At 48.5% G+C, this 21,535-nt stretch overlaps 9 protein-coding genes across 9 annotated transcripts; 7 read left to right on the top strand and 2 right to left on the bottom strand.

Moving 5' to 3' along the window:
* Positions 1-420: 420 nt before the first annotated feature.
* PGRI_000700 (uncharacterized protein) lies at positions 421-1,457 on the top strand (the record flags this gene model as incomplete). The annotated part of the gene is made up of 2 exons (XM_040787783.1): positions 421-679; positions 814-1,457. The coding sequence occupies 2 exons, from the start codon at positions 421-423 to the stop codon at positions 1,455-1,457; spliced, it is 903 nt and encodes a 300-aa protein (XP_040651555.1).
* Positions 1,458-3,960: 2,503 nt separating this feature from the next.
* Positions 3,961-5,561, bottom strand: gcnE (histone acetyltransferase GCN5; the record flags this gene model as incomplete). Its single annotated transcript, XM_040787782.1, has 7 exons — positions 3,961-3,981; positions 4,033-4,740; positions 4,802-4,916; positions 4,978-5,186; positions 5,241-5,294; positions 5,353-5,441; positions 5,501-5,561. The coding sequence occupies 7 exons, from the start codon at positions 5,559-5,561 to the stop codon at positions 3,961-3,963; spliced, it is 1,257 nt and encodes a 418-aa protein (XP_040651554.1).
* Positions 5,562-5,687: 126 nt separating this feature from the next.
* Positions 5,688-6,097, top strand: PGRI_000680 (OST5 family protein; the record flags this gene model as incomplete). The annotated part of the gene is made up of 4 exons (XM_040787781.1): positions 5,688-5,790; positions 5,847-5,876; positions 5,935-5,989; positions 6,052-6,097. 4 exons carry the CDS (start codon positions 5,688-5,690, stop codon positions 6,095-6,097), a joined length of 234 nt encoding a protein of 77 aa, XP_040651553.1.
* Positions 6,098-6,266: 169 nt separating this feature from the next.
* Positions 6,267-7,427, top strand: PGRI_000670 (Rad1/Rec1/Rad17 family repair protein; the record flags this gene model as incomplete). Its single annotated transcript, XM_040787780.1, has 1 exon — positions 6,267-7,427. One exon carries the CDS (start codon positions 6,267-6,269, stop codon positions 7,425-7,427), a length of 1,161 nt encoding a protein of 386 aa, XP_040651552.1.
* A 372-nt stretch (positions 7,428-7,799) lies between these two features.
* Positions 7,800-8,995, bottom strand: PGRI_000660 (rhomboid family protein; the record flags this gene model as incomplete). Its single annotated transcript, XM_040787779.1, has 2 exons — positions 7,800-8,517; positions 8,604-8,995. The coding sequence occupies 2 exons, from the start codon at positions 8,993-8,995 to the stop codon at positions 7,800-7,802; spliced, it is 1,110 nt and encodes a 369-aa protein (XP_040651551.1).
* Positions 8,996-10,467: 1,472 nt separating this feature from the next.
* Positions 10,468-14,944, top strand: PGRI_000650 (ADC synthase; the record flags this gene model as incomplete). Its single annotated transcript, XM_040787778.1, has 7 exons — positions 10,468-10,517; positions 10,569-10,585; positions 10,639-10,787; positions 10,888-12,375; positions 13,277-13,425; positions 13,507-13,580; positions 13,638-14,944. The coding sequence occupies 7 exons, from the start codon at positions 10,468-10,470 to the stop codon at positions 14,942-14,944; spliced, it is 3,234 nt and encodes a 1,077-aa protein (XP_040651550.1).
* A 529-nt stretch (positions 14,945-15,473) lies between these two features.
* On the top strand, positions 15,474-16,403 carry PGRI_000640 (isoflavone reductase family protein; the record flags this gene model as incomplete). The annotated part of the gene is made up of 1 exon (XM_040787777.1): positions 15,474-16,403. One exon carries the CDS (start codon positions 15,474-15,476, stop codon positions 16,401-16,403), a length of 930 nt encoding a protein of 309 aa, XP_040651549.1.
* A 443-nt stretch (positions 16,404-16,846) lies between these two features.
* Positions 16,847-17,918, top strand: PGRI_000630 (ADP-ribosylglycohydrolase family protein; the record flags this gene model as incomplete). Its single annotated transcript, XM_040787776.1, has 3 exons — positions 16,847-16,998; positions 17,053-17,483; positions 17,536-17,918. 3 exons carry the CDS (start codon positions 16,847-16,849, stop codon positions 17,916-17,918), a joined length of 966 nt encoding a protein of 321 aa, XP_040651548.1.
* A 1,578-nt stretch (positions 17,919-19,496) lies between these two features.
* Positions 19,497-21,491, top strand: PGRI_000620 (epsin; the record flags this gene model as incomplete). The annotated part of the gene is made up of 4 exons (XM_040787775.1): positions 19,497-19,569; positions 19,744-19,813; positions 19,870-20,090; positions 20,149-21,491. 4 exons carry the CDS (start codon positions 19,497-19,499, stop codon positions 21,489-21,491), a joined length of 1,707 nt encoding a protein of 568 aa, XP_040651547.1.
* Between the last annotated feature and the right edge of the window lie 44 nt (positions 21,492-21,535).

The raw sequence follows: 21,535 nt of genomic DNA, 5'->3' as shown, positions 1-21,535 counted from the left end.
AAACAGACTTAGCAATACGAAAACAAGTGGTTGTTTCAAAGATCTACGGAGATGAACCTTGTTAGTCTCGGCTTATTATCGCTGTAACTATTCGAGACCTTGCAGAATGGTGGGCCTCGCATTGTGACCACATTTAATAGACCTAATGCCCAGGTGGTTCAATAGATCCGACATACAGTAATCAATAGAATAGAAAGAAGATAGAATAGAATAAAATAAAAGCATGAGAGAGCCTGAATCAGATAAGACATGTTTGCATTCCATGCAAACAAGCATCTCCACTTGGACTACCCGTGGACATTTGATGCTTCCTATCTTGACCTTAGCTGCCTCTCACCAATATTACAGCTCCATTGGCTACCATTACCCTTCAACATCTTGAAACATCTTGAAATTCCTCTATCAGTCACAAAGCCGCAAATGGATCAAACCCACACACGAGCCATAGAGGCTCTCCAACCATTCATCCACCTAGCCCGCTCCAACAACGCCGGTTCGCCTCGCTTTATCGCCAATCTCATCACAAATGCCACGTCAAGCACGCAAACCTACGTCTTCTCAGAGCTGCTCGAGCTGCCGACGATCCAAGCACTACGGTCACCAGATACCCCAGCCGAGTTTAAGGGTTATATAAAGCTACTAGAGATCTTCGCATGGGGCACATGGCAAGAATATCAAAGTAAGTTTTCATGCATCTAGAGCCCACGAACCAAAAGAACTCCTAAACGACCCAACCAAATTCCAAAAATTCCACCAGAGAACCAAACCCCCGAGCTACCAGAATCAAAGCTAACCACCAACACCCCGCACCAGCAACTCCAAACCTCCCCGAGCTGAACCCCGAACAAACTCTCAAACTCCGCCTCCTCTCACTGCTAACCCTCTCAACTACAATCAAACCCCTCACCTACAGCGCTCTGATGACCGCCCTCAGCACTCCCACAAAAGCCGAGCTTGAATCCCTCGTAACAACAGCCATCTACGCCTCCCTGATTACAGCCCGCCTCTCACCAGCCTCCAATCCTCCATCTGTGAACGTGACAGCCGTTGCCCCGCTCCGCGATGTCCAGCCCCAGTCTCTCTCTAAGATGATTGCCAACTTGAGCGAGTGGGAATCGCGCTGCGGCGAGGTCGTCACCGATCTGGAGGCGGAGATTGCACGCATCAAGAGCGATGCTGCCAAGCGTGCTTCACGTGCCCGTGCGCACAGTGAGGCGCTCGAGGAGGCTGTTAATAAGAAGCAAAGTGCCGGGAAGAAGGGTGGTCGGCGCGGTGGCCGGTTTGGCGCTGGCCTCGGGGGCAGTAAGAGGGATGCGGACGATATTGATGAGGATGATGGGTTCTTTGAGACTTACGATAGTGGCGAGCATGGCTCGCGTATGGATATTGATGAGGCGCCCGGTTCTCGTGCTGGTAATAGTCGGCAGCCAAAGAGGGTATTGGGGCGCAAGTCTTGAAATGCAGACGAATTGACGCATTTACATGACACCTTACTCCCATTTGCTCATGGTTATGTGGTATAGGAGACCATAGCGCGTTCGATGGGATTTATGATACGAAATGACTTGATTATGGCTTAGTTGCATTTGTTACGATGTCTCGTGGGATATGGAATCCGTGGAAAGGAGCAAATTGCATTCGTAAGGCCCTAAGGGCGACGCTCATTAATGAGAAAATAGATACAATACAAAGCTTTCGAAGTCAATAGGGGTATTGGTGGAAGAGTAGAAAACCACAGCAAAACAACAAGCACAATAAATATGGACAAGACAAATAAGTAGATGCGACCACTAATAAGTGGGTAGATAGAACGGATGGAGTAGACCAAAATGCCTTCTGTATATCTTTGAGGACGAAAACGGGCTGCAGATCCGAGACATGGTGTTTTTTCAAGACTTCAGTATTCAGACACGAAGGCGTGAGTGCCTCGAACAAGTCAAGTCAATTGTCGACATGGTCAAGATGATCAGATGATCAAACGACGAAGTTCACGGGGCGATTGTTTTCGGAAGTTTGGATTAGACGGAAGCTAGTCGCGGCAAAAAAAAACTCACAGCATGGTACCGGGGACGAAAATGAATAAGATGCTGAGAGCTGCCGCTGTGATGAAGGCAATCAATGCAGTGACAACGGCGCGCTTGTTCAGCAACTTTCGGACATAGGGCTCGCGAATCGGGGCCCAATTCATAAAGGTGTATTCACTATAGCCCAGGAACGCCATGACGGGGTCGATCTTGTACTGATAGGAAACGATGAAGTACGCAGCAATAGCAAACGGAAGAATTATCTAGATCAGAGTTAGCGGGTTCATCAGTAGTCAGAGGGAACCATCAACATACCCAGCAACGAATGCTCCGGGGCTTATTTCGCAGAACAACGTAGAAGGCACCCCAGAATCCTCCGCCGAAGCTAATCAGAGCAAAGGCGAGGCGCAAAATAATACTCAGTGGAACCATATTTCCAAGAGCCTTTGCTTGCAAGAATCCTGGGAATGCATCCCGCTCCATGGCCTGGAACACATAGTCCTTGGCAGGATCGAACACTTCGGGGTCATCGCGGCCGTCATCTTCGACTAGGTTGATAATTGTAGAAACCATCGATTCTGGTAGTATAATCTCTCGCTCGGAGCCAGGAAGAAGATATGTGTACAAGATCTTCTCCGCACTGGCGCGAATGTCATTGCGGGCCACTGTGTGTCCCGGAGAGGTTGAATCGTTAAGCCGGGAATCCGGGGTGTTACGGCCATCTTCATATGAAGAGATTTGGTGTGCTGATTCGTTAGAGGACCCTAGGCTGTTTTGCCGGGAGGGGGGTGATGTGGTGTGGCCTTCAGAGCGAAGAAATGCCGACAGACGTTGGTCGGCATCCCTATCCTTCTCATTCTCTTGGAATCCATTTCGTAAACGAGAAGGCCCAGCCTCCGTCAGCGGGATATCACCTAGGTTCTCCAGATTGTCTAGCATGGCAGAAGATTGTTTGCTATCGGCTCTTTCCATATCGGGGGTCGCGACGAGCACAGAACGGCGGAGTTCACGGACATAGTGTCTGCACAGTAGCATGTGTTGTGATACATCAAGCCTTCAAATATTGGTTAACGTTGTATACGGGCATTGAATATGAGCCTACACTTACCAAAAGTCTAGGTAGTCTACGGACCGCTGCTGGTCGCGCATGTAAATGTAGAACGAAAAGAGGTCGACCGGGGCGAGAGTTCGGCGGCTGAGCACTTCAAAGAGGGTCGGTAGGCGATTACGCGACTCCGCGTCAACAAAGTCATGAGACATATCGGCCGTTTAGAGTAGGCAGTAGAATAACGAGCGTCGGAATTTGAAAGCGAAAGCGGGGGAGCAAAAGGGGGGAGAGAGTAAGGTCGCGTCGGCGGGCGACTGAGCGATCTCAACACACCCCAAAAGATTCGAAGAGTAAGATATAGGCGATTGGAAGCGAGTGATAGAGAATTGAGAGCGAAACGAGAGTCGAAAATAATTGAACTACTCGTGAGGGGACACGATGCAGATATCGGGAGAGCCCCTGAAGTCACCTTTCAAGATTGGAACGTGGGTTTAAGAGCAACAGCAAACAAAGAAAACAAAGAAACTCAGAACACGTAAGAAACGAGAGCCTCGAGGTAAGGGTGAAGTTGAAGCCTATTCCTGCAATCTCAATATCGCAACAACAATGATCCGGGAGATTATGATCTGTCAGGGGGAAGAAATTAACGTTGATGTTTTAGGTTATTGCATCAGATATTATCATGCATATAAACGTTTTTATACTTCCTACCTGTCTATGAAATATATTAACATGAGGCCCTAAAAGAGAAATTCATAAACTGGTATTAATTCATAAGTGGAAAGTGCAAAGTGCATGTAATCTATCAACAGGGTATTGCCCATCAAATCCCAATGTCCCCAACGCCGTTCCGTAAAAACACCATCGCTGCAAATGTATGTCCTCAGATCAATGATTATCGGCAAGGTGCTAGAAGCCATAGTTAGCATCTATCTTGTGAGAAACACTGTAAATACTTACCGACCACTCGGGAATGTTCCGGATCTGCTGCCACATGAACTTTTCAAGCTTGTTTGCGCTCTTGGCATAGGGTGTGGTCTCATTATTGTAGCGTCGGCAATTGTCGAAGATCAACATGGCGTCCTTGATGAAATCCTGCGGGGTCGGGTACAAGTCCTTCTCATGCTTCTCTTCCATGGTAGACAGATCCATAGGCTCCATGATCACCTCATAGTAGTCTGGAACTTCGTCTCGATTCACGGGTTGTGTGAATGGCCAGGCCGCACTGTGATTCTGCATATCATTCAACAGGTGCAGTAATTGGTTGTAGTTGGGTCCATGGCGTGGTTGGCGAGCCATCTCATCCATATCTGGTGACCACCCGGACTCTTTGATTGCGGGAATGCTAAGAGGATCGATTGCGTACACCCCATTCTTCCATTCCTTCGGAGGAGGGTGGATAATATGCGAGCGGCTGAAGGCACGGATCTTGGCTTGCACGGACTCCTTCTGCTTGGTGAGCATGCGACCCATCTCCAAATAGCGGATCTTGGGAAGCATGGTACACTGCATGAGCGTGCCACCCTCGTAATCCTTAATGTAGCCCATCCAGATTGATTTGTCGAGCGTAATCTCCTTGGTGAAGCCTTGCTTTTTGAAGTACCCAATGGCGTAGTTATCGGCGTAGGTGAGGAAGTGCATTATGGGAGAGGTAGCTTTCACGTAGTCCTAAATGGGCAAGTTAGATACAGATCCATGGGTAGGAATCGCAACCTGTAAGCGTGCGTACCTTGAGATGGGACATCAAGTGCGCACCGTACCCCTTCACTTGTTGATCCGAGGATATAGCGCAGAAGACAATCTCAGCAAACTTTCGAGAGTTGAATGGACGATACGTAATTCCTCTGTGCTTGATCAGTATCCTAATTCCATTAATGTCGCCAGTACTTGACACTTGTAACATACCCAACAACCTCCAATGGGTGCTTTACGATAGCCATAGAAAGATGGGATCGATCGTAGACAAGGCGCGCAATGTAGTCCTTAGGCATCTTCGGAAGTTGCTTCTGAAAGATACATTTCAAGCCTGTAAGGACGATAAAGCTATCGTGTGAACCATCATTATTGACGACACGAAACTCGATATCACCTCGGCGTTCCTCGAGAACAGCGGCCTGTGTATCATCAGCCATCATGCATAGACAAAGATGGTGTGGGAGGGAGAGTACCTTCTCAGGAAATGGAACAATGCGGAGCGGTGGTTTTTTGAGCAGGCCATCTTCCTGTGCGGGGTAGTCAGAACAAATGCGAAGCAATTTAGCAGCACATAGGACCTCTTACCTCTTTCACAGGGGAATCTGTGCGCGCCTTCTTGATTTGCAGTCCAGATTCCGGGGAAGCTGCGTCCTCGGAGGCTTTGCGCTTAAAACCTGCCATCGTGACTCGTTAAAATTATATCAATGGTATAAGATTATAACAGGTCACTTACTCTTTGGCGAGTCAGTCATGATGTCCTTGATCTTCAAACCTGACCTTGCGCCGACATCCATGACATCGGGGTATCGGTCGGAACAACTAACTACCGGTCGGGCCAGATCAACACCTGTCGATCTATATCACTTTATCTTCGACATACATCAATTGTCTCTCAATTACATTTATCAAATTCAATCCTAATGTCTCTGAACGAAGTCTGGGAGGCAGCCTCTGCAACTCCATTCACTCCTCTCATTACCAAGGACAGCCAGTTCTCCGTCGGCTTCAACTTGCTCCTCCTCGGTAAGCTTGTTGGTCTATAGCTTCAAAAATAGCCAATCTCTAACTGATTTTGCTAGCATTGGTTACAGCCACTCTCTTTGGCTTGAGTAAGTTATTTTCGAAATCTTATAAAATTGAATTGAAATCTGACATTTTCTCAAACAGATCAGTCTTTTCTCGGCATCGCATCCTTGGGTCTCCCGGCCGCACTGGCGTTTGGGTTAGTAATACGCTACATCCCATATTTTGACGTACAATCTACTGACTGGATATTTTGGATAGCTTTGGAGCTGTGTTCATGATCTGCGCCGCCGGAGTCTACGTTTAACCGGCCACCTTTCCTATTGCGCGTCCCCTCAAATGTACCATAAGCGTTGGGTTCAAGGGGGACTGTACTACTAGAATACCCAAAGCCATCACGCATCTTCGGACTCATTATCTTTGCTCTGTGTCAATACCGCACGTGAAAAGTTCTGGCTAGCAGCCTACGCCATAAAATGGAGCCCCTTTTCGCTGGCGTCACCAACAACGCCCACCATCTCTACACACTGCTTTCCTGCATTGGTTTCGCACATAAGGCCACCGTCCAAATCACCCCAGATGGCCTTCGATTTTCAGTGGAGGAAGGCCGCGTCATCCAAGGACTAGCCTTCCTCGACAAGTCGCTCTTCACCAGCTACACATTCAACACATCGACCGACCAGAACGGAACATCCCAAGGCGACAATGACTCCTCACAAAACGAGACTTTCCCACATTTTGTCGTTTCCCTCTCCGCAATCCTCGAAACCCTAAAGATCTTTGGCATCAACGAGCTCTCCGAGTTCAATCGACCCCGCGACACTAGCATCACGCAAACTGGCATCGCCTCGTCAAGCGCCTTCAATGCCCCAGCCCTGCTCATGGACCGCTCTTGTACCCTTCGATACGCTCAACACGGTGCCCCGCTGAGCATCACCATCACCGAAGCTGGCGTGAAAACAACCTGCGAGCTAGTAACCTATGAGCCTGACGAAGACGAAGCAGACATTCCCCTCCAGCGTGACGCCATCATCATGAAAATCATCATGCGCTCTGCCTGGCTTCACAATTCCATCGCAGAACTTGACTCCTCCACCCCTACGATCCTGAAACTGTCCGCGTGCGCCAAGCGAGAACCGTACTTTGCGCTCTCTGGTGCGGGCGGGCCGTTCAGTGAATCCACTGTGGAGTTCTCGGTTGACCAGCACAACGAGATCGCCGGTGGCGCTGGTCAAAGCACTACCCAATCCCAAATGCATAAGGTGTTGTTCGATGATGGCTCTTCCCGGGCTCGCGCAACCAGAGCTAAGCTTGCACCTACGGTCACGGAGACTTTCCTTGTATCTCCTCCTTCTTCTATGGGCGATCGAATCCAACAGAGGTATCGCTTTGCGTTGATCCGCAAGGCCGCGAGAGCCATGTCTGTCGCTAATAAGGTCAGTATCCGTGGGGATCGGCAGGGGGTGTTGAGCTTACAGTTCATGGTTGAGCTTGATGATCATAATGCACCAGTGGGCAGATCAATTGGTGCTGGGGTAAAAGGTCCCAATGGACCAGTGTGCTTTGTGGACTTTCGATTTATTCCATTGCTAGACGAAGAGGAGGCTGAGATGGAGATGGACGTGGAAGGCAAATAGCCGGTTAGGATCGACATAGTAAAATAGAGCGGATACCCCATTAACATGGCTGTTACAGATTAACAAAGTGAAAATGGTGCTTTAATAGCAATTAGCATACAAGCTTTGTATGGTATAAAACACAAATCAGACAGGCCAAAAAGCCACATCACACAGGCGCTAAGATATCAGCCTAATAACTAGAAATAAAACCCCAAGTTGAACAAATCATGTACATCATCAGAAGTGCACACACTATCCGTATAACTATCAGCATAAAAAAAATCAAGCCAGAAACCAGCCATGCCACGAATGCGAATATGTCCAGAAGGCCAAATCCCAAAGTGTGTCACAAAACGCCCGAGCTAGAAACAAATAAGCACTCGACCACACTCAAGCATGGTCAGGATTGTAACTCGTTTCCCCCAGCATGCTCTGACCAACAGGCGGAGCCGGATTCGTCGCAACAGGACGCGGCATCGAACTAGACTCTCCTAAGCCAGGCGAGTGAGTCTGCGGGCGCCCAGCAGTGGCAGCCTGCAACCTGCGATCCAAAGCCTTGAGCGCAATAGCGCGTCTGCGCTCCGCCTCCTCGCGCTTAGCCGCACCCCTGGATCCACGCTGGCTATTCAATAGCGTGGGCAAGCCCGCTTCGCCTCTCGCCAGCACCAGTTCATTTCCGGAGGCGATATCGTCCGCTGAGAACGGCGTCAGGATATTAGATGCGACCAGCAGAGCGTAAATCTTTTCCGCAACGAACGCCACAGGCGGCTGCATCACGTCGGGAAATAGACAGGCGAATGCGAACGTCTCGCTGGCGTCGCCTTTGATGCCTGTGCCGCTCGAGGTGCCGGTTAGGTCGGGCTGCCGCTTGTAGAAGCGAAGGTAGGTCCAGCTGGTGAGGATTCCGAGCCAGGATAGGATTGCAGCGGTGTGTGTTCCGATGGCGAGGCCGCTGATGGTGTTTAGGAGGAGGAAGAGAGCGGGGAAATGCTTTACGCGCATCTTGATTATTCCTTTGAAGATTGTTACGGTGTGTTCCGGAACGAGCTGTTTGAAGGCGACTAGGAAGGAGGCTTGGATAGAGACGCCGCCACAGATTTGGGTCAGGCTAATTTTTTATGAGATGGTTAGTGTTTGGTATAGAGTGGAAAGCGAGTTGCTCGTATTGCGGAGAGGGAGATGGGCGGTGCGTACGCTCTGGTTGAAGAGCCTCCGACTGCTCCCCAGATCAAGTAAATTGGGATGATAGCGACGCAGGGTATCACGGCGACGACCGCGATGAACTTGCTGAACTCGCGCGAGCCCCACGCGCGTTCGAGGTACTTGCCGCCATAGAATACAGTGGCGGCGTTTAGCAGGACGGTGAATATGTTCTGCTCGACGAAGGTTGCCGTGACGATTGTCCAGGGATAATAGTAGAAGTATGAGGGCACGAGGGTTAGATAGGGAACGAGAGGAGAGATGGTCGGGGTTCCGCCGGTGGTGTCAATTTGTCGCCATCTGGCAATATTGTAGAGTAGCGAGAGGGTGAGAAGACTGACAAGACAGATTCGAGTCGCAGGGGGAAGGTTAATTCGGAGCGACATGTTGGAGCTCGCTTGGAGCTCTTGCAAGACGCTACAGATCGACAAGGGAGAAAGTTGAGGTGGGAGACTTTTGCGGACGCCTGAGGGCGGAAGTATCAGCCATGTTTTGGCCGAGATCGAAGGCACAATCTACTTTGTACAACTACCACATAGTTACATGTAGCTTTCGACTCGACTATGGTTATTGACTTATATTTCATGCCATTATCTCATATTCTTTGTTAATTGCATACTATTGACCTTTTATTCTTTTTTGTTTGTTTTTGTTTTCAGTTCTATCGATTTGCATATAAGATTAGATCGGAGTGAGCAGACAAAAATAAAAGCACATAAAATGGTTATTGAAGACTTCCAAGGTTGTATCTAGAAAAAATAATTAGAGTCATAACATCCAACATCCAACATCATACGGAGTACTTAGCCACCTATCAGACACTCCATAATAGGAGTTTCTAGGTAACTTAGAGTAGATGAAAGGAACCTACCAAAGTATATTCAATACAAGTTCATACATAAGGTACGTAAATAAGTAAAGAAGTAAAAAATTAAAAAAAAATATGTACTTATAGAGTACTTCTTATAGGATATAAGATGAGCCAATGTCAGGTAGGCGGCTTCATTAGCCACGATCCACCTGCGATTGACCTGCAGCTTCGGGTAGATGCAGTTCAGAGAGTTCAGGTTAGTATATGTCCGAATGGTATAATCCCTGTTAGATATTATTGTAAGTGTAAGTTGTTAACTTGTGACACAGAGCAATATAGTACTTCGAATTGGATTGAAAGGGTGCTCGTGCTGAAATCCCCCGATGTGTGGAGAACCCCATTTTTGGGCGCTTAACAAGAGAGAAGTCACAATGTTGTAAAAATAGATCTCAATATTTGATCAAGTCTTATTAGAATGACTTAAAAATTCTAATGTTAAAGAAAAATAGAAAAAAAAAGAAAAATTTTGACTTGGTGAAAAGAAGTTCAAGAAGTGTGGAGGACCCCCGACGCCACAGGGAGGATCCAAGTGGCTAGTGTGTGCTAAATGGACTTCTGCCAAACATTCTGGATCCTTTAATCTCAGATCTTCATTTCACACACTCTCTCTTTCTCTCTTCTCTACCCTTGTATACTTGGTTTCTATTTCTATGAAACCACCGAATAGCTTTCATTCTTCTTGACCTTGAATCCCACTTTTTCTTACCTCTACTCTCTCAGTCTCTTTCCCCTCCCAAAAGCTCCAATTTCTCCCTTGTCTTGGCTTTCTCTTCGATCTTCAACTCTCAAAGTCTTAAATTCTTTGCGGAAAATACCAGCATCCCCCTTTTCTATTTATCCGGAAGTTCCAACTCACTTCCGGCCTCGTGTTCCGTGTTCCTGAAGCTCCGTCTCCGCGCATCAAAGCCTCCACATTGGTTTTCATCGGCAAAACAGCTCTTCCCTCTCTGGCATGTCCGCGGCCCTTAGCTGGTCGCACATGTAATCATGGCACAACCTGACCTCACGTCGCATCATGTCAACTATTTAATATGGAGGTGAGTGTAATGCAAACCTATGCATCTGCCGCAGAACTAATATCTTTCTAGGTACCTCCAAGAATCAGGTTGGTCATATTGCCCCTTGACTTTCCACAATTTGACCTCTAACTCAAACTAGGTCATGGCGATGCCGCTGTCTCTCTGCAGCGCGCGTGGTTCCCTGATCCGCAGACACTCCCGTTTGCGCCTTACATTAAAACCCATGCGCTGGTGTCGCTGGTCCAGAAAGGCCTGCAATACCACGAGATGGAATCCTCGTTAGACAAGGTATGTGTTTCATTTTAAACAGTTCTTACGCGCCAAGGGGGGGAAAACTGATTTCCTTTGGGATTCCTTAATTGAAAATCAAACTAAACTTAATGCACAGGAGGGCAATCAGAGAAGCATTTCACCGTCTGATTATTTTTTTGGACCAGAGCCCTTTGAAATTGGAACCAAAACTGGGTCAGTGGACAGTCGCGATGGGGCTGTCGGCAAGGACCCAGATTCGCCGGGCCAACTTGCGCGCGACCGCCCGGTGAACGGCCATGCCGAGCCCGGAAAGGATACCCGAAAGGATGAAACTGATAGCGATGAGTCAATGGAGGACAAGGCGCAAACTGAAAGTCAGCCAGATACTGATCATATGGATGAGGATGGTGATGTCAGCATGGCCGAGGAGATCCCTGAACTACCCACTTTGGAAAACGGCGAAAGCGCTCGCGTCCAGATCGCCCCCGCCAAGCCCATTGATTTGACCCCCAACACCGCCTTACTGAATCCGGATCATCACGTGACCCATGTTGTATGGCGCCCTCAAGATCCTACTGTGATTGTGGGAGCTGGTGATTTCTTTTGCAGCTTATGGAGACTGTCGGTGTCATCAGAGCCCGTTCAGAAGAAAATTCTCGAACTCAAGAGGGGCGACACAACTGTCTCGACCGTAGCCTGGGATGCCATTGGTGAGAAATTGGCTGTCGCGACTTGTACTGATGACAGGGGCACTATCACCATGTACAACGTCAATGGAGACGCAGTGGATCTACTACCCGAGGTACCCCGACTTATCACTGGCTTGCACTGGGCAGCCGGTAGCTCGCAACTGATTGTTGTAGCCTCGAATCATAACGTATCCGAACTTGCACTTTGGGACGACGGCCGCCGACCAGATGTTTTCCCTCCACCTCAAATAATTGAGAACCATGTTTATGATCTCGCGTGGTGTGGGCGCAACCTGGCATTTGCTGCTGGTGATGGTGCAGTCTATCAATGCGAAGTGGACTACAGTCTCCGTTTGGTTAAGACATTCGATTCTCCCAGAGATAACGCAACCTGGGAGTTCATTCGCTGTGTCCAAACCGAGTTCCATTCGGTCGCTATCGTGGCTTCTGGACTGAGCGCTTCGATTTGGATCCCCACCCATGACATTCTGATCTCAAACGCCCACAAGGACAGAATCACCGGCATTGATATCAGTCCTCAATTTGATCCCCATCGGATTGAGTTTGCCTCTTTCTCGGCGGATGGTAAGGTCAAGGTCTGGCAGGTCAACCTCGATACAAAGGATTACACGAACCTTCATCAGCTGAGCCTAGACTCAAACCCCGCTATTACCGGATCTTTCTCCCCCGATGGATATGCTCTCGGTGCAGCTAGCAAGGACGGACTCTTTATCTGGAACATTGAACACCCCGGTGGTAATCTCATATCTACCTGGACTGCAACTAGCCCTGAGGTGAAGAAAGAGGAAGTCGACCGCATGACCAACGGACATAATGGACACCATGGACAGAATGGTCACTCAAACCCGGACCCCCATCGAGCCCTTTCCTGGGATGCAGATGGCAAACGACTTGCCTATGGCTTCAGTAAACAGGTATGCATTCTGGTCTGTTTACGGGTGTCAATGTCCCCCATACTGACAGTCTAATCTCCCAAGATGGCAATCATAAATTTGCAACGATGACAAAGCGGGTTTGAAACAGACCTGGAGCCACATAAAACTCACGACTCATGCCCTGCTTGAACTAATCTGTCAATCCCGCTTGAAAAGCCTTTTTCAATTTCTTTCCATCGAAGACATATCACCATGGTTTCTCCGTTTTCCCCCCTTACTTATTACTTTCTGTGAACATACATTTTTCTTTAGAAAATGCATAATGGCATGCATTGCTTGGGACAGGTTTTGGTGGGCACGGCGAATGACATGGACTGGCGACGGAGGACTTTTTTTTCCATTTTTTCACCTCACCCCATTTCCGGTGGGATCTGTGATTTCTGAAACTCACTTCTAGTGTCTTGTAATCAAGAACATACCCCGATTTTCAAAGGAAGTGTCTGTACAAACATAGGATACATCCATCCATAGTCCCTTTATCGATAATCGATATACCCCTCGACGCTAGTCCGTTTCTAGATGCATATCATCAAGGCCACATGGACACACTCGTGAGACACGAGACATGTACGGAGCTTAGTCTGGTCTTGTTTTTCAGTTAATTTATAAAGAGCCCTGAAATTGATCTGTGTTATCTTGTCCTCAAATCTAATAGTGCAGGTCGGGCGCATTCCTGGACCGATAGTATCCATACCCACCCCCCACAGTGAATCATTTTCCACCGCCAATTCAATCCTTTCTCTTGACTAGTATCGTCAATATCAGCCACTTTTAACAAAATGGGAACTCCTGTAAGTATGAGTCCGTCTTGTTATTGTGTTTCTCTACTCGCCGATAACCCCGTTGGGATTTTGTTTATGCTCATTGACCAATGACTCAGGTCGCCAGCATCCCGTCCCTTGAGACGGCGCGAGAAGTGATCTCACAGTCGAGGAATTCCGAGTTCCCTCCCAATCTACTTCCTGTTACGGCGTCGATCCCTGCCGACCTCTTAACCCCAACATTGGCATACTTGAAGATTGCGGAGAAGTGAGTCATTGGATTCTTTTCAACATTGGCGATAAGGCGGGGCATGAAATACCGGACAAGATCGCTGACTCGCAGGAATAGCTCGCGGTTATCATTCTTGTATGAAAGTGCTGCTACCACGGAGACTATTGGGCGATACAGCTTTGTTGGCGCAGGTTGGTGATACCGGGAGTCTTGATCCGAGTCCATCGCTTACCCTTCCTCCCATTCAGACCCCAGAAAGGTCATCAAGACCGGCGAGGGCCATGGCCCAGCAGCGGACCCTCTCCCATATCTCGAGGCTGAGCTTTCTCAGTTCCGCGTCGCGACAGTACCTGGATTAGTCCTCCCACCGTTGACCGCCGGAGCGATCGGATATGTTGGATATGACTGTGTTAGATACTTTGAGCCCAAGACCGCGCGGCCGATGAAGGACGTCCTTGGAGTGCCCGAATCGTTCTTTATGCTTTACGACACCATCATTGCATTCGACCATTTCTTCCAAGTTGTCAAGGTCATTACATACGTTCCCATTCCCTCGGCGGATACCGATATCGAGACCTCATACCTCAAGGGCCAGTCCATCATCCAGAAAACGATCGATACGCTACTCCAGGACCGCACACCACTTCCACCTCAGGGCCCGATCATTCCGAACCAAGAGTACACATCCAACATCGGACAGGAGGGATATGAAGGTCACGTCAAGCGATTGAAGCAGCACATCGCCAAGGGCGATATTTTCCAGACCGTGCCATCACAGCGGCTATCACGACCCACCTCTCTCCACCCGTACAATCTCTTCCGCCACCTTCGCACCGTCAACCCTTCTCCCTATCTGTTCTATATCGACTGCCAAGACTTCCAGCTTGTCGGAGCCAGTCCTGAGCTCCTAGTAAAGGAAGAGCGGGGTCGCATCATCAGCCACCCCATCGCAGGCACAGTGAAACGGGGCAAGACCCCGGAGGAGGATGCCGCCCTCGCCGAGGAGCTCCGTAGCAGTCTCAAGGACCGCGCAGAGCACGTCATGTTGGTCGACCTTGCCCGCAACGACGTGAACAGGGTTTGCGACCCCACCACAACACAAGTCGACCGACTGATGGTTGTGGAGAAATTCTCACACGTCCAGCACCTGGTCTCCCAAGTCTCAGGAGTGTTGCGGCCAGGCATGACCCGCTTTGATGCATTCCGGTCTATCTTCCCTGCTGGCACAGTTTCCGGCGCGCCCAAGGTTCGTGCTATGCAGCTCATCGCTGAGCTGGAGGGTGAAAAGCGTGGTGTCTATGCTGGCGCTGTAGGATACTTCGGATATAACAGCGCCAATGTAGATGGCTCGGCCGAAATGCCCGGTGCAATGGATACATGCATTGCGCTGCGCACTATGATGGTCAAGGACGGCGTTGCATACCTCCAGGCTGGTGGTGGTATTGTCTTTGACTCGGACCCCTATGATGAGTACATTGAGACGATCAACAAGCTCGGTGCTAACATTGCGTGCATCAAGGGAGCTGAGGAGAAATATCTAAGCATGGAGAAGTAATGTGAGGACTTGGATTAGGAATAAAAGGGCAAAAAAGACTAGTTACATTTTTTTTAGCAGAAGCGTCGGTCCCTCGGATTACACAATGGGATCTGGTGTTTTGATGCGGGGACGAACAACATTCTCAGTCACACACTAATCAGTTTTGGATTTACTATGTATGTGGTATAGGAGAGAATTTCATGAAACGTTACAGCGCAATGTAAATGCCCATTCTGATATAGACTAATTTTCACTGGGTTGTACTTATATGGGAGCGGGATCAAGCCTGGGCCATCAATGTAAACACTTCTATGTCAATAGGTATAGAATACCTATATCTCATTTGATCTAATTGGGCACTGCTTCCTTTGTATCCAAAATAAGCCACTGTGGGTTAATTAGGGCTGTTGGTCCAGACCTCGGGGTGTGTGGCTAATGACGCAAAGATAATCGAGGGTACAACATTATAGATATAAAGCTGAAACTCACCACAGCTTCCCTCTCATCCTTTTATTCCAAACAGTCTTTTCTTTGAGTAACTGCAGAGATGTCATCCATAACACGACCAGTTGTTGCCATCGCCGGAGCCACCGGGCATCTAGGCAAGCACGTCACAACAGCCTTCCTCTCCTCCACCTTCCAAGACAAATTCTCCGAGATAATACTCCTCTCAAGAAATGAATCATGTCTCTTCCAACCTTCTTCCTCCCAATCTGGCGTAAAACTCACAGCTCGTCGCTACAACGAGAACAACCTCGAAGAAACGCTACAAGGCATACAAATCCTCGTAAACGCAATCGGGCCCACAGGGCACGATTTCAAAACAAAGATCGCAGCCGCCCTCCCCCGAACTGACATCCAAGTCTACTTCCCCTCCGAGTTCGGCGTCGACCACTACGGCCACAACTTCGTCCACCTAGAGTGGCACGAGAAGAAGAAGCATCTGGCAAACGCGCAGCCAGTCGTCACGCACATGAAGATTTGCCGCGTATTCTGCGGCCTGTTCTTGGAAGACAGTATCGGGCCATGGTTCGGTCTCGACACTCAGAACGGGAAGTATACTAGTGTTGGGTCGTTCCGCACACGGGTGTCTTTTACCTCTCTTGGCGATGTCGGCAGGACGGTTGCCTCATTGGCAACTATGCCGGTAGAGAAAATCCCTAATATTGTTCATGTTGGCGGTGACTCGCGCTCGGTTGCAGAGATCGCGGGCATTATGGAGTCTGCTGGTGCGGGACGTATTGATATTGACTGCCTCCCATATGAGGAATATAAGACGAAGACTATTGCTAAGCCTTCATGGGATCCGGCTCCCTATATGTGGTTCTTGATGGGTGATGGAAGTATTGCTCATATTCCTGGTTGTCTTGGGAACGATAATGATCTTGTTAACCCTGATCAGAAACTATGGAAATGGAAAACTGTAGAGGATTTGGCGAAGGAAACTAATGGGCAGCCTGTGAAAGAAGCTGTCTGACCTCGTCATAAATAGGTGTTTAGGAAATTAAACACTTCGAGTATAAGCTGCTGAATCGTACCTTGCTACATTTATCTTAAAGGGCAATTTTGCCAGAATATCATCAGCCACAGAGTTAGAGATGAGGTGTTCAGATAACAGCACCTGACCTCAGAGTTGGGTAGTGTGGACGGGTGCCTAGCGTGAGGCTTAGTCTCCGTATAACTCCCAACCTTGGAAGGCTCGTATTGAAGTTATAGCTCTTTGCGCTTGTCGCTTTTAAGTAAGGTTCTATATTACTTTCTTATTTAGTCCCCCTGCTCAGCCCTGCGGTGACTCAATATTTACTTAATATTCGAAGGTTTCTAACTTTCCATTGTTTCGTCTTTGAGTCACACATTTCAGACGAGACCTTTTCGAGATTAAATAAGACGAAATCGCCTTTGGATAAAACAAATCCAAACATGTCTCCATCATTGAAATCTCGAGCCAAAGGCGCTATCTGGGGGGTCTGTGTAGCAGACGCACTCGGTGGCCCAGTACAATTCAGAGATGCAGGAACATTCAAGCCGATCACAACCCTAAGATATGTCGAGCCCTTCAGTCAACCAGCTGGGTTAGTTTCTATGACAGAGATGCATGCGGAGCCCCTGTAACTAACATGAACAAGATCCTACTCTGATGATGGGTCTATGACTCTAGCCTTGGCATGCTCGTTCTCCAAGTCCGATATGCAATACAACCATACGTTGTCAATTGAATACTTTGTCGACTGGCTAACCAAAGGCCGTTTCGGCACTGTCGGTCACTCGTGGGATGTAGGAAGATCCACTCGCATCTCTCTGAGGAAATGGATTAAGTATGGCATGGAGGGAGGAGATTTCGAATTTGCACAGGTGATGGTCATTGATGCATTGAATTACAATGAGTACTCTGGCAATGGGAGCTTGATGAGGATTGTCCCCATCGGGGTTGTTTACTGGAATAATTCTACATTGGCGAGGGAAGTCGCCAGAAAGCATAGCCAGATCACTCATCCTTCAATGGCTTGTGTGGAAGCCTGTGAAGCGTATACGGAGTTGGTGTGCAAGGCTATGAATGGTTGGTGCTGATTCCGACTTCTTTCGATATTTGCCACTGACATTTTTGATAGGTGAAACGAAGAAGCAACTCTTCCATGCATTATCCGTGTTCCCATTTACTCACCCTGATCTAAAGGAGCGTATGTCACTATACAGATATAGGACAATCAACGACTGGAAATCCAAGGCGCCTAGTGAGATAACCAGCAGTGGGTGGGTTGTCGATACACTAGAGTGCGCCCTTTGGGCATTCTTCAAGTATGACACCTGGAAGGAAGGGGCGTTGGCAGTTGTCAACTTGGGTGGTGACTCGGATACCGCAGGGGCTGTTTATGGAGGTCTTGCCGGCACGTTCTATGGGGTTGACTCGATTCCTAGCGAATGGGTGGACGGGATGCAGAATAAAGGGTTCATTGGAAGTATTGCTGATACACTGTCTGATGGAATTGCTTGAGTCTCTTGAACAATATATATTTGGAGACTTGCAGATGACATTGGAGCATTCAACTTGAATGTTACAGAAATTGTATTGTTACAGTATCCATCTGAAATCACAGTGCTCGAACACAAACCGGGCACTATAGGGTTCCTTCCTCGAGAACTCCGTGTAAACAAATGTTTTACAGAATGGGAAAGAGCAATACCATCTGATCAGGGAAGGTGCGTATGCTGGGAGTATAAACCCCCTCTCGTCCTCAACTTCTCTTCCTTTTTTCCCCTCTCGATCACCATTTTTCAATTTTCCAGCCCTCAGAAACCATAAGATGACAGGTATAAATCGCCCAATACCTACCCCTCCTACTCTACCTTATGGTTATAACTCATCCTTATATATGAATTAGAGTCCCTAGGGAAGAGAATATCGGCCAAGTATTCAGAGATTCCGTATGTAGTAGTGATTACTCCAACGAGTCCTATTGTAGATATATCCTATGTACAGCCCATAGATCATTCAATTCAATGGTCATTTACATATATGAACTACAGAGCATGACTCAATCATCAGCACCTAGTCATACAATAGAATTATCAGAGGTTTATTTTACATCAGAGATAACTTCAAAGTAGTAAAAAATGGGATATAAAACTTCCGATATCAACCCCAATGTGGACCTACGATCGGAGCGCCAAGAGTATCATTGCATTCTAGAAGAGCAAATGACGTAGCCTGGTTTTCCTAAGAGATAACACAGTAAAATGAATATAAGATAAACAACATGTACTACCAAGGTACATATGGTATCTGTATATAAAAAGTATAGCCAATTGACTGTTGCCTGAGCCTGATCAAGAGTTATTACGCGGCCCAAAGCCGCCACATGTGGCGGGTAACATGCCATGTTTTTCTCTTAGGCTTCTTGATACCCAAACAATTGTAATTGGCTTTGATTTTAATGTCAGACTAAAATGCAATGTATAGAAGTTACATAGTGAATTGTTTGTTCTAGGCTATATATATCGGGAAAAAGGGAAAAAAAAAAGGAGAAAAAGTAAGCTCACGGTGATTAGACCGGACCTCCGGCCACGAGGGCGTAACGGAACTTGGACATGCACTATACATGTTAGACCATCTTAGTGATCTTAATGCTGATTCTTGTTCTTGAGAATGAAATGAAAAATCTTCCAACTCTACAAGGTTTCCAACTGTAGATCTTTTGAACAGTGCCAATATAAAAAGTTTGGTCCAAACTGCTTCGTCACTGCCAAGCCCTCTCATTCCCCCCCGTTCGCGCCATCCCCTCTCCTCTCTTTCACTTTTCACCTTTCAACCGTTGTCTGTCGACTATCGTTTGCCAATATTTCCTTTTCAGGCAATCCAAAGTCCAATCCCCCTTCACCACCTTTGTACCTGCCACCCTGTCCATTTCAAGGCAGGAGTCACTCGCTTGACAACTATCTTGGGCCGCGACACGGAGAAAGAGGACTGTGTGTGCTTGGCAGCCTAATACTCTTCTACATTACTCCTTCACATCAATTTCCGACGATTACGATTTATCCATATTAAAATTGCGACCGTCACATCACCGCCACCATGTCCAAAGTCGTCCGGAGCGTGAAGAACGTCACAAAAGGATATTCCTCAGTGCAGGTCAAGGTTCGAAATGGTACGAGCCAATTTCACTACATCAAACTTCCGAGCGATTATTGAGTTGCGGGCGCATGTTAGAACTGCTGTTACCCCAGCTTAATGCCCCTGTCTTTTCCTGGGGGTTTGCTTGCTGCATTGCGCCCCTGCACCCCGCATAGATTGTAACCAAGTTGCTAACTTTCTTTTTCAGCCACTAGTAATGACCCCTGGGGCCCTACGGGCACCGACATGTCCGAGATTGCCGCCATGACTTTCGGGAGGTGAGTTGAGGCAGCGATCAACCGTGTGGGTGCCGCTAACGCCATTTGCATAATAGTCCGAACGAGTTCTACGAGATCATGGACATGCTTGACAAGCGACTCAACGATAAGGGCAAGAACTGGCGCCACGTGCTGAAGTCACTAAAGGTCTTGGACTACTGTCTCCACGAAGGCTCAGAGTTGGTGGTAACATGGGCCCGGAAAAATGTCTATATTATCAAGACTTTGCGCGAGTTCACATATGTGGATGAGGAAGGAAGAGATGTTGGCCAGAACGGTACGTTGTTCCTGGAAAACCAGAGGGGTTGCAAAACTGACAGGTTGGTGTTCTGTAGTTCGGGTGGCAGCAAAGGAATTGACTGCACTGGTACTGGATGAAGATCGTCTACGCAGTGAACGCTCAGATCGCAAACTCTGGAAGACTCGCGTGAGCGGACTCGATGAAGGCTACGGACACTCCCCCGTGGAACCACCGCGCAGAGACCGACGCCGACGCAACGGAGATGATGATTCCGACACTGAATACCGCTTAGCTATTGAAGCTAGCAAGGCCGAAGAGGATGAGCGCAAGCGACGGGCCAAGGAAGCAAGGGCGACTGAGGACGATGAGGATCTTGCCAAGGCCATCAAGCTTAGCAGGGAGGAGGAGGAACTCCGGAAGCGCGAATTGGAAGAGAGCAACGCCCAGGCTCTCTTTGATGACACCCCAGCTCAAGTCCAGCCAACCGGCTACAACCAGGGCTACCAACAGCAAGGTGCTGTGGACTGGTTTGGCAACCCGATCAATGCGCAACAGCCTATGACGACCGGCTACTTGAACAACCAGTACGCGCAACCGACAGGATTCCAAAACCAGCCCACCGGCATGAATAACCCCTACGCCAACAGCTACCAGGCACAGCCCTCGGCCTTTGATCAGAACCCTTACGGCCAGCAACAGAATAACCTTTTGCAACCCCAGGCAACTCTTCAACCCCAACACACCGCATTCAACCCCAACAACCCTTATGGAGGGGATGTCTTCTCGCAGCAGCAGCAGCAACAGCCCCAGGAGAACTACCAAAACGCAGGAAGCAACAACCCATGGGCCGGAAACCAGTCTCAGCAGCATCTGCAACCCGCTGATGCCCTCAAGCCCATGCCGACAGGATCAAACAACCCCTTCGCTCAGCGTACTCAAACACAGTTCAACAACCCTGCACAAACAGGCCCACCAACACTTAATTCCCTGTCGGAGGACCGTGCAACGAATCAGTTTGCCCAGAACAATGCACAGTATGGCCAAAGCTCGCTCTTCGCCCAACCCACTCAGCCCAACCCGATCGCTGGCTTCCAAGCCCCACAGCCACCAAAGAGTACCCCACCACAGGACCCTCACCATGCTCGTCTCAATGCCCTTCTCGGGTCGGGCGAAGGCCAGGATACCTTCGGCAATGTTGGAGACCTTCGAATTCCCGCACAGCACACAGCACCCGGCACATTCGTCAATTCTGCTGGTCAGGGTTTGGACCGCTTACATGCTACTGCCACCGGAAACCCATTCTTCAACCAACAATTCACAGGTGTGCCGCAGCAGACAGGCTATGTTCAGCAACAGCAACAGCCTACCAATAACAACCCTTGGGGAGGTCAGCAACAGCAACAGCAACAGCGCGGTGGCAGCCTGATTGATCTGTAGTCACTGTTTCGTGGGGCTCTTCTTTATTGATTCATTCCTGACTT

Source organism: Penicillium griseofulvum, assembly GCF_001561935.1.
Source record: "Penicillium griseofulvum strain PG3 chromosome Unknown contig_79, whole genome shotgun sequence".
Taxonomy (NCBI): Eukaryota; Fungi; Ascomycota; class Eurotiomycetes; order Eurotiales; family Aspergillaceae; genus Penicillium; species Penicillium griseofulvum.
This window is presented reverse-complemented; position numbering and strand designations above follow the sequence as displayed.